Source organism: Eptesicus fuscus, chromosome 9 (genome assembly GCF_027574615.1).
Source record: "Eptesicus fuscus isolate TK198812 chromosome 9, DD_ASM_mEF_20220401, whole genome shotgun sequence".
NCBI classification, from domain to species: domain Eukaryota; kingdom Metazoa; phylum Chordata; class Mammalia; order Chiroptera; family Vespertilionidae; genus Eptesicus; species Eptesicus fuscus.
The window spans coordinates 33554702-33567522 of record NC_072481.1 but is presented as its reverse complement, the minus strand read 5'-3'; the positions used below and the strand labels follow the sequence as shown (position 1 = coordinate 33567522).

At 37.6% G+C, this 12821-nt stretch overlaps 1 protein-coding gene across 1 annotated transcript in view; it reads right to left on the bottom strand.

Moving 5' to 3' along the window:
* Nucleotides 1–12821, bottom strand: part of NRDC (nardilysin convertase) — a 79959-nt gene that overhangs the window by 56615 nt on the left and 10523 nt on the right. The window contains exons 2-3 of the mRNA XM_028142168.2: nt 6024–6366; nt 841–922 (exon numbers count right to left, since the gene is read on the bottom strand). Coding sequence (XP_027997969.1) covers nt 841–922; nt 6024–6366 — 425 coding nt within the window. The remainder of the gene's footprint in view (nt 1–840; nt 923–6023; nt 6367–12821) is intronic.

Below are 12821 nucleotides of genomic sequence, written 5' to 3'. Positions count from 1 at the left end.
AATGTTAAAATTTAAACATAAGCATTTATGCAGATTGTTACAATAAAAACTCATAAGATGAGAAGTTTACCTTCAAATAGCTTAGAAAACCAGAATATAAAAAATGATTAATTCAGGAAAACAAATATAAATTTAAGTATAATTGTAAAGCATTTACATAAGTTTTAATGAGATTAAACTATTTTCTATTTTCTTTTATAGTAATCGTGTCTCTATTTTCTATATTAATTTTTCTTTTTCTTTTTAAAATTTATTTTCTGTATTTCTGATGCTATGACATCTTGGGGCCTGCCTAACCCAGGAAGAGATTGCCCCTCCCACTGTTCTAGCCTAAATTCCTAGAGACTGGCAACTGTCTCCTGATCTTTTGGCCCAAATAATAATAAAGCCTACCTTTTTTTAAAAAATGTATTTATTGATTTCAGAGAGAGGAAAAGAGAAGGAGAGATAAAAACATCAATGATGAAAGAGAATCACTGATCGACTATCTCCTGCATGCCTCCCTCCCCCCGCAACTTAGGCTCAAGCCCATAACCCAGACATGTCCCCTGACCAAGAATTAAACCGTGACCTCCCGGTTGACACTCAACTTCTCGCCCACACCAGCTGAGCTAAAACCTACATTTTCAAATAGTTTTCTAAGTTATTGCATTCAAATCCTCCAAACACTAAAGGAGATTAAAATGAAGACTTCACCTGTGATATTCATAAAGATTTTTTTCTTAGCCTTTTCTCTTGTTAAACATATACTTCTATCAAGCCAGTTAGTTATCATTGAAATCAATTCAGACAAATTTAAAGGGGGAAAACACCAGGAATAATATTTTATAAAGATCTTACTGTGCTCCAAAAAGTGTGCCAGCCCAGGCAGGTCATCCGGATCAGCAAAACTCCCAACTCCAACACAAAGAGCTGCTGCAGACTGGAGTAAGCAGAGCACATACAAATAGTGAGTCAATACTAAAGGAATAATTTTGTGATCTCATCTTAAGGATTCACTTGGAGATGGAGTATTCCAACAGAAAGTAACAAAATTCTTGCCCTGATAATCAGGAGGAGCAGCAAAGTGAAACTCACCAGAACTGTGTCAGTTTCACCCTGCTGCTCCTCTTGCCACCCTGCCAAATGCTGAACAGATGCAGACCTAAGGGGAAAAGCAGAAACAGAAAAAAAGCAAAGAGGGACTGGCCAGCCCACCAAAATATCATTTTGTGTCAGCATTTCAGAATTCTGAGTAAAGTTTTTTGCCTGATTTACTAGATTTCGGAAATCTACACAATAATATACCTTAGATTACCTCGAAGATCTCTAAGCAATTAAAGGGCTCTGTGGTCAGTAACTTCTCAATCTTACTCAGAACTTTTATTTTGTATTTATTTTTTTGTTAATCTTCACTCGAGGATATTTTTTCCACTGATTTTTAGAGTGTGAAAGGGTGGAGGGAGCAGAAGAGAGAAGAGAGGGAAGAACGGGGCAGCAGGGCGGGGGGGAACATTGATGTGAGAGAGACATATCGACTGGGGCCAGGGATTGAACCTGCAACCCAGGTATGTGCTCTTGACCAGGTATTGAACCCATGACCCTTCAGTGCATGGGCAGTGCTCTAACCACTGAGCTACTGGCCAGGGTAAAAATTTTTGTTTTTATTAAAATAGGGCATAAAGTAACGTTAGGAAAACATCTAACAAAGACAAGAAGTAAATGGTTAAAAAAGAAAATCTTTAGCTATTAAAATACTACAGAACTGAATTGTAAAGAGATTTTTTAGTTCACTTTTTTTTTTTTTTAAGGAGAGAAAAAGGAACAACTTTATTGCATGGCTTAGTAGGTGAGTGTCAACCTATGAACCAGGAGGTCACGGTTTGATTCCCTGCCAGGGCCCATGCCCAGGTTGTGGGCATCATTCCTAGTGTGGGGCTTGCAGGAGGTAGCAGATCAATGATTCTCTCTCATCAATGTTTCTATCTCTCCCTCTTCATTCCTGTCCAAATTCAAATAAGGGACTTGGAGACAGAAGTATGGAGAAAATGAGACTTTTAAATAGGTTCCTGAGAGTGGGTGTCCATCTAGTTGTACAGGCACCAGTTGTTCACTACTTATTGAAATTATAGAAAATACATTACATATCTACTGATAGTAATTTTCCATAGCTTGGGAAAACAAGAGTTTTTAACAAAATAGATGGTCAAGAGGTACACATTTTTAAAATGACTAGGGTACACCATATGTCATTGTAAGTTAAAAGACACACACAAAAAAGGAAAGAAAAATACTCCTTTTTAAATCCTTGAGGATCGGAAGTTGAATTTATTAACTTTCCCAAATTTTACAAATGTCAATTTTAAAGAGCTAACACATTTGGTGACCCAAATTATTTGGAAAATGGTTACCCTCTTAGGAAGAGAGCTTTTAAGAAATAGTATGTAGCCGAAACCGGTTTGGCTCAGTGGATAGAGCGTCAGTCTGCGGACTGAAGGGTCCCAGGTTCGATTCTGGTTAGGGGCATGTACATTGGTTGTGGGCACATCCCTGGTGGGGGGTGTGCAGGAGGCAGCTGGTCGGTGTTTCTCTCTCATCGATGTTTCTAGCTCTATCCCTCTCCCTTCCTCTCTGTAAAAAAATCAATAAAATACATTAAAAAAAAAATAGTATGTAGCTGATATAAAGTCAAACCACGTGTCAGAAAATGAAAAGTATGTTTTCAGAAGAACCAAAATGCCTCACTTGATACTGTTTAATATTTTAAAGAGTTAGGCACATAAACTCAGTTAAAACAAAGAGAAATAGCCCCTTTTTCAAGCCACAGTTTAATCTGTTCTGTGATGTTTAATAGATGCCTAACCTGCTTTCAGCTCCAACTACCCCATAAAGATTTCTTATCTCGACCAGCAGGGTTGAAGACATTTTTGTATAAGGTGACTTAGACCACAATCAATCTATCAGTCAGTTTTGACCATAACAAAAACAGACTCTGCAATTGCTAGAAAAGAAATTCATACTTGAGAAATAACTTCCCAAGAAATTCATACTTCAGAAATTCATACTTGAGAATTCACTAAAGAAAGCCCTGAACAAAACATAATTCAGTACATAATATACTTAAATTTCAATCTTGTTACTTTCTCAAACCTTCATCTCAAAAATCAAGAACAACTTCCTTTGGGAGGAGGAAAATATAAGGAGACAAAAACACTGACCCAGAAAAGTAGGTCTTTTAGTGCTTTCCCATAAAAGGAGAGAAATCACTTTCAATTACCCATATGAGGACTCTTAGAACTATACTATCCCTATTCTTTTTCTTTTTCCAGTCTCTCCAAGGATAATACTCTTTCTTAATCCTCTATCCAAGGCTAAAAATTATGCAGATCCACACCATTTTCCATTATTACAATCATGAGATCTTTCCTTTCACTAATGTACCCACTATATCTGAATCAAAACTATTTGATCTCCTCTTCAAACTACATTAGGTTCCTCCATTCTTTTCTAATATCACCCAGAAAATTAGCTATCAATATTTTATGAAGGAATGAACCATACTGAGTTCTAAGAAAAGAAAGGCAATATCTAAACCATTTTTTAAATGATCATTAGAATCTGACCTTGCTGTTTCTAGAAGAGTTAAACATTTTGAATTTGATCGACAGAAGCAAAATAAAAAGGAATACCAAAAACACTGCATACACATCCTCTTCTGTCAAAGGGATTCACCATTGCTGTATAAATCTAAGGTATTTTACTATGTCTTGACAGTAAAATTGACTGTCAAGACAACTTCTAAATTTAACCTGAGTTTTGCTTATCAATTGATAGAAGATATAAAGAAATCTAAAGCACAAGAAAAGCCACTAACAAATACAGGAAGAGGGCTGGCTTTAGCTCAGCGGTTCCTTCGACTACAAATACAGGAAGAAATTTATAGATAGGGAATGTTCAGTGATGAAGTTATAACACAATCAGACTTAGAGCTAAAATGGACCTCAAAAAATATGTAATCTAATCCTGTTTTAGAAATGAGTAAAAATGAGAAAATGAAAAGGCCTAAGATCATCCAGAAAGATACAGAGCCAGAATTAGAACTCAAGATTTCCTGATTGTCAATACTCTTTCCACTCTATTGTCAGCATTCTTCTTTTCTGTTAATATTCTTTGTAGAATTATGAGATCTATTTTAAAGTTAACTTACTAATTCCCAATCCTATCTAATAAAGAGTAATATGCAAATTGACCGTCACTCCAACGTACAAGATGGCCGCCCCCATGTGGACACAAGATGGCCACCACAAGATGGCCTAAAGGGGAGGGCAGTTGTGGGAGATCAGGCCAGCAGGGGAGGGCAGTTGTGGGGGACCAGGCCTGCAGGGGAGGGCAGCTGGGGGAGACCAGGCCTTCAGGGGAGGGCAGTTGGGGGGGGGCCAGGCCTGCAGGGGAGGACAGTTGGTGGGGACCAGGCCTGCAGGGGAGGGCAGTTAGGGGTGACCAGGCCAGCAGGGGAGGGCAGTTGGGGGCAACCGGGCCTGCAGGGGAGGACAGTTGGTCAATCGGGCCGGCAGGGGAGCAGTTAGGCGTCAATCAGGCTGGCAGGGGAGTGGTTAGGGGGTGATCAGGCTGGCAGGCAGAAGCGGTTAGGGGCAATCAGGCAGGCAGGCAGGCGAGCAGTTGGGAGCCAGCAGTCCTGGATTGTGAGAGGGATGTCCCAGATTGGAGAGTGTGCAGACTGGGCTGAGGGACACACCCTCCCCCGTGCACGAATTTTGTGCATCAGGCCTCTAGTTTATTTATAAAGCCCTTAGTAGAGACTATCAAGTGGCATATATATGCATTTTTCCTCCCAGTATTTTGGTTTTCCAAGCTAAAGCCATTTGGCCTATCATGCCATCCCAAAACAGCCATCACTCATAATATGAATAGCAAGGAGCAAATAAGATTCAATCCCTTCACAACTTAGTGAAAGAACTGGCACAATCTTCTTTAAAAAATAATTTTTACTACTTGTATCTCATGCCTTCACATCTTGGAGGACTGACCACTTTACAATCTAATGACATCTAGATTTTAGTCTTAGTAATCAGAACTTTAATTTGTTTGTATGTGGACTATACCATGTTTAAAATTATTATCAATATTTAAAAAACTAGATTTAACAAACATTTGACCAATTCCATTTTAATGCATACAAAATATGACCCACTAATAGAGGTACTTCCTACTGCAAAAAGGAGGCATTTTTCAAGTTATCCAAAGATGGACATTCTCCCTATTAATCCTCTTTATTTATTCACACTAAGATCAACTCCTCATTTCTATTTAAATTCTTCCAATTTACTTGTAAGTTATCCAGACTTTTGGTGCTTTCTCATAAAAGGAGAGAAATCACGTTCAATTACCCATATGAGGACTCTTAGAACTATACTATCCCTGTTCTTTTTCTTTTTCCAGTCTCTCCAAGGATAATACTCTTTCTTACTCCTCTAGCCAAGGCTAAAAATTATGCAGATCCACACCTCTCAGCATTTGTTTGGAAATATATAATGTGCATAAGTACACATATATTGAAATATTACCAGTGATTACCTCTGCAAGTTTTGGTTATTTTTTAAATATTTTTTATTGATTTTTATTATCTTTTTTTTAGAGAAAGAGGAGGAAAAGAAAGAAACATCAGTGAGAGAGAAAACTATCCATAAGTTGCCTCTCACACACCCTGACTGACCAGGGACTGAACCAAAACCTGGGTATGGATCAAACAGCAACCTGGATATGTGCCCTGACTGGAATCAACTGAGCCACACTGGCCAGAGCTATATTTTATCTGTCTTTATTCTTCATGTTTCTATAATAAACATTTGTCACTTTTATAATCAGAGCAAAATGTTTATAAATGTAATCTTTATGCAAAATAGACCTTTACAGACGATCAAAAGATACAGACTTCATTTTTGCCATTAAGAAATAAAACATAAGTTCAGAACTTATCCCAAAGAATTTCCAAATTAGGAAAAGATATAATAGACATGAATCACCTGTTTTTCAGTAGTTTTCTTTCTGGCTTCTGCCCTCTCTTCTAATTCTTCCAATTCATTAACTTCAGCATCAAGGTCATTGTTATCATGCTCATCAACATCATCAAACTCATTTTCATCATCAAAACCCTCTTCATCATCGTCTTCTATTTCAGCTCCAGAATCTTCATCTTCATCATCATCATCATCGTCGTCATCGTCATCATCATCTTCATCATCATCTTCATCATCTTCTTCCTCTTCATCTTCGTCTTCATCATCTGTTGCATCTCCTGTTTTACCTTCCGTATTACTTAGGTCTGAAATCAAAAGTGCCTGCAAGCCATTTCGTAATTTGATGTATCTAAAACAAAACAAAAAACACATTTGAGTCAGCAATTCATTAGAATACACCAATACAAGTGATCAGCTTAGCAAAAATTTTGTTAAAAATTCAAGTACACATAGGAAAACCAACACTATTTTAAATTAAACTAATCTAAGTGATTGCTCTGGGAGGGAACCTCAAAAAAGCTTATCAGTTTCTGAGTAGTTGGAAAGAAAGGATGAGAGACAATACATTGTATTTTTTATACAGTGGTGGGCAAAAGTAGGTTTACAGTTGTGAGTATGCAAGTTTATTATTGTATTATTATTTATTATTATATTATTTTCCAAATGAATGACTATAAACCTACTTTTGCCCACCCCTATATACAGTGTACATTTTATATTACCATTTATATTTTTAAATTTTAAACTATGAAATATAGTTATTCAAAAACCAAATCTTAGAAGTTAAAATTTTAGAAGTTAAAGCCCCCACTCAGACTACCTTACTATTCTTTTAGTTTGTAAGTATTTAATAAACATTCTACCATACCAGAAGACTTAAGAGAAACATATCCCCCAATGTACGGAGCAGTCATGTAAGCTTAAACATTAGAGCAAAATCTCATATATTTAAACTCTGTTGGTTCCCTTTGATACAATGTATTTGATATTTTATACCAGTCACCAAAGCTGCTTTTATGGACTAAAAATTGAATATAGCTCTAAGAAAACTAAATCCCACAGACTGGTAGCCCTGCAGAGATGATTTTCTATCCTATTTTAGTAAAACTGCTATGCCAGTTTGATGACGGGTGCCTACTACAAACTTCTATTTATACTCATTCTTACATGTTATTCAATAAGCATTTACTTAGCAGCTTTTAAAAAATATATTTTTATTGATGTCAGAGAAGAAGGGAGAGGGAGAGATAGAAACATCAATGATGAGTGAGAATCATCAATCGGCAGCCTCCTGCATGCCCCAACTGGGGATTGAGCCCCCAACTGCATGTGCCCCAAACTGGAAGCCAATCATGACATCCTGGTTAATAGGCTGATGCTCAACCACTGAGTCACATTGACCAGGCTGCTTAGCAGCTTTTAATGCATAAGATACCATGCTATATTAAGGGTAAAAAAGAATAAAACCACATTCCTCACCATCAAGTACTCACTGTCCAGTACCATGTAATATAATTAAGCCAGTACAATACAATCAGGGAAGGCCTCTGAGACAAAGCACACTTAATTTGAGCCTTGCTGATAAAAAAAAAAAAAAAAGTTCATCTAGCAGAAACTGAAAATATTAAGGTACAAAGAAAAGAAAGACTTGATTAAGATAGAAGACTGAATACATGGATTTATCTATCTCCTTTCCATATCAAAAATCGCATTTAAATAACCTCAATACTCCATCTTACTCCTCACCCCCACCCGACACACATACCTCAAATCTATCCTCAGCAACCTGAAGAAAGTAGACCAAGCCTGTGATAGGCTACTGTTTCCCCAAAAGTCTTTTATGGAAATCCTAACCTCTAATACCTCAGAATGTGACTGCATTTAAAAATAGGGCCTTTACAGAGATTATTAAGTTACAATGAGGCCATTATAGTGGCCCTAATCTAATCTGACTGGTGTTTTTATAAGAAGAAATTTAGATCCATAGACATAGGACCTGTCCACACACACATGCAAGACCATGTGAGGACACAGCATGAAGGTGGCCATCTGTAAGCTATAGAGAGACCTCAGAAGAAACCAAACCTGACACCTTGACCTTGGACTTCTAGCCTCCAGAAATGTAAAAAAAACAATTTCTGTTGTTTAAGCCACCCAGTGTTATTGCAGCCCTAAGGCTCCATACAATGTTCCCCCACTACCTATACAACCTCATTTCCCACCCCACTCTTTATTCATTTTTTGTTGTTGTTCTGTCCAAATAACTTTATTGTTGTTTCTTTAACATTCCATACAGGGCCTTCATGATTGCTATTCCCTCAGCTCTTGCTCCAGATGAGTATTTGCATGGCTGCTCCATCTCTTTCAAATCTTTGCTGAAATGCCCACTTTTCAGAAATGCCTTTTCTAATCATTGTATCTAAGACAGTAACCCAGTCCATCTCTATCCTCTTTTATACTGCTTTAACATTTTCACACCATATATTATCACTTGACTTTTTTTCTTGTTGTTCCTGTGTGGGCCTTTAGAATATCAGCTCAAAGGGCAGGGCTTTTCTTTTCCTTCACAAGCACCTAAGACATTGCTTGGTACTTGGGAAACACTTAAGAAACATTTGTTGAATGAACAAAAAATGTTACTGCCTAAAGAGGGCCTGATATATGATAGGTACTTAAAACTAAGTGAAACAAAATTATCAGCTAAAATCTAATACCTAGTTTCATAAAGATAAATATTATGAGTACACATGTATACATTAAATGTATATAAAGGTATACCAAATGAGATAAGAAGTTACAAACCAAACATAACAGTAATCCTATATAATAAAAGGCTAATATGTGAAACGACCCGTTGTTATGATGTGCACTGACCACCAATGCAGGAGCTGCCCCCTGGTGGTCAGTGCACTTCCACAGGGGGAGCACTGCTCAGCCAGAAACTGGCTCATGGCTGGCCAGTGTAGCAGCAGAGGCAGGAGCCTCTCACACCTCCACAGCAGCACTAAGCCATTAGTTGGACATTTCCCAAGGGCTCCCGGATGCCAGAGGGATGTCTGACTGCCAGCTTAGGCCCGATCCCCCGATCCCCCGGGCCTAACCTATAGGTGGCAGACGCTCAACGCAGGAGCTGCCCCCAGGTGGTCAGTGATCTCCCACAGGGGGAGCACCACTCGGCCTCCCCCAGGCTCATGGCTGGCAAGTGCAGCGGCGGTGGCGGAAGCCTCTCCTGCCTCCACAACAGTCGGACATCCCCCAAGGGCTTCCGGACTGCGAGAAGGCACAGGCTGAGCTGAGGGACCCACCCCCCACCCCGAGTGCACGAATTTCATGCACTGGGCCTCTAATATATATATTATGTGGACTAATATAATATCTCTGAACACATAATAATCTGGCCACTCAGTGTGTGTGTGTGTGTGTGTGTGTATTAGAGGCCCGGTGCATGAATTCATGCATGGGTGGAGTCCCGGCCAGCCTGGCCAGGGGGAGGGGACATGGGCAGTTGGCCAGCCTGCCTGCTGATCGAACTCCTAGTCAAGGGGACAATTTGCATATTAGCCTTTTATTATATAGGATATACACTGAGTGGCCAGATTATTATGCGTTCAGAGATCATAATAATCTGGCCACTCAGTGTATATATATGGAGAGGAATAGAAGTAGAACAGGCCACAAGAACTTCCGTGCCTTAATTTATAATTTCTATACTTTTTCAATCTTTTGTAATGAAAACATGTCCATTTATTATTTGTATAATAAAAGTAATTTAATAAAAACCCCAAGCCCACTCCTTAACAAATTAAGAACACATACACACACACAAAGCCCTTTGTTTTACAGAGGATTAACTCCCCTAAGTCAACATCAAATCCATTTAAAGACAATCAAGGATAAAATTCTCTTTATCATAACTTCTAGTCAACACTATATTGGAAGTCCTAATCAAAAAAAGATTCAAAATACACATAAATAGAAAAATTATGAGGCCAAGATAGTGAAAACTAAAATAATTGCAAAATATGACTACCTTGAGAATTCAAGAAAAAATTTTAAACTGTGAGTAATAAAGAGTTCAGCTAAGTATCCAAAATCAAGAACCATGACCAAAAAGCATGGACTTTCCTATGTAGCAAAGATAACTTATTAAAATGAGATTTAAATGAGATCCTATTCACAAAAGTAACAAACAAACTATAAAATACTTAATATAAACCTAATAACAATAGCTCACATTTTAAATGTATTAACTTGCATGTCTTAACCCACTTAATCTTCATAATAACCCTAATGAGTTATTATTCTCATATTACAGATGAGGAAACTAAAGTACAACAAAGGTTTTATTTGCCCAAGCTTACCAGGAACTGAACCCAAGTAGCATGGCACTAGAACCCATTCTTTTCACTACTACTTAACACAGCAAACATAAGGAAAACTAGGAAACTTTACAGAAGAATTCATACCATACTGTTGGGTGGGAACACCCAATATTGCAAAGACATAAATTCTTCCCCCAAATTAATGTATATAGTATTCAAGGGAATTCCAATTTTAAGATCCCAAAGATTTTTTTCCCAGATTTTTTTGTGGAACTTGATATACTGACTCTAAAATTCATGTCAATGAGAAACACAAAAAATGCCAAGAACATTTTTTTTTAAATCACCTAAGGAATATACCTTTTTTAAAATTGATTTGAGAGAGAGAGAGAGAGAGAGAGAGAGAGAGAGAGAGAGAAGAGAGAAAGAGAGAGAAACAGAAACTCTGATGTGAGAAATATCCCTCAATTGCCTCCCACATGTGCTCCGATCAGGGATGAAATCACAACCTGGGCGTGTGACCTGACTAGGAGTCAAACCCACCACCTTCTGGTGTACGGGACAGGACAACACTCCAATCAACTGAGCCACACCAAGCCAGGGACCAAGAACATTTTGAAAAGGGGCAACAATGAAGGGGAACTGCCTTACCAATTATAAAAAGTCTTTTAAAGCAATTGAAATTAAACGGTCTACTGGTACAGGAACACCTCCAGATGAAAAGAGAACAGGTTTTAGAAAGGGAGAAATGTTTATAATACTATTTCAACACTGTTTATTATAATTCAATAAATGATGCTGAAACAAAAGACAATTCACTTAGGGAGAAAAACTAGCCATCTATCTCTACCTTACACTCAACACATAAATAAATCCCAGGTAGATTATAGAGTTAAAAGGAAAAAGTGTTCTAAAAGTATTTAAGAAGCAATAGTTACATAACACTGGAATAAGAAAATCTTTGCTAAACAAGACACAAAATCCAGAAGCTATAAAGGAAAAAATAGAAAGATTTCGCTACATTCTAATTTAAAATAAAACATCATAAACAAAATCAAAGAGCAAAAATGCACACTGAAAGAAAAGACTAACAGGGAATATTCATAAACGAGAAATATTAGTAATCAACCCAAATGTCCACAGGTAGAATATGCAATAAGTTATCCTATAGCCACACTATAGCATAATTCAAGATTTCATTTTCATTAAAGAGAGAAAATAGCAACTTGGGTTCTAGCCTTAAATTGCTATTTCTAGGCCTAATGGATAGTGCTCAATCATTTTAGGTCAAAAGAGCATACTTGAAGAGATCAACCAAAGAACTTGTATGCATATATACATAACCCACAGACAGATAGAGGCAGGCAATAGGGGCTCTATGGGAGGAAAAAGGGGAACACATGTAAAACTTTCAACAATATTTTTTTTTTTAAAAAAAGAGCATACCTGAGGGGCTAACTTTGTAATTCTACAACTTGTAGTTACCTTTCCCCAAATCATGTGGTCTCAAACATTTATATGTATATATAATAATTTTTGGAAAGGTGGGGTTTTTCTAAGATATCAATCTTTCTCTAAAAAAAAAAAAAAGAAAGAAAGAAAGAAACCAAATCTCTTTTCTAATTTATTTAACCTGTCTTCCTTTATTTGGCTTCATTATCCCACTACTCCGGTACTGAAAATGAAAGCTGAAGTCGATTTTTCAAACCATTTTCAAAACTCAAAAATACGGAATTATTTTCTTTATAATAAAGTAGCTAACCACTCATTTTTGTTATTTAAGAAACAAACTTTTGCTCTAGCTGGTTTGGCTCAGTGTCAGTGGGTGTCAGCCTTCGGGCTGAAGGGTCCTGGGTTCGATTCCAGTCAAGGGTACATGCCCAGGCTGTGGGCTTGAGCCCCAGTAGGGGGCATGCAGGAGGCAGCCAATCAATGATTTTCTCTCATCATTGATGCTTCTATCTCTCTCCCTCTCCCTTTCTCTCTGAAATCAATAAAGATATATTAAAAAACACACAACTTTTGTGAATCCACTCTCAGTCATCAAAATTACCAGTTAAGAGTTCATGTATTTAAATCCAAGTTCATGTACTGAGACCACCTTGGGGGTTATTTTAACCAAGCTGCTAAAATTATTAACATTATGAAGGTTGAGGCATGATGAAAGACACCATTCTTTAAATTTCCAGTCCTGTATCTATCTATATATTTTTCCAGATAACCCTCTAATTGCCACCTGGTTACCCCCTGAATGACTCATGTATATATCCACCTGACATCCATTACCCAACCACTGGGATGTGACCAAACTTCCTGGCACCCATCTTCTGGACCACCTGGCATGCATCATCCTGACTGCCTGACATCTGACTGATAACCATTCTGGACCAATTGTAGGGCTAAGAACTTAGTAGAACTGATAATTCTCAAAACTGTACTTTTTACTATAAGAACTTTTAACCTTTCTTCTTTGGAATACTTC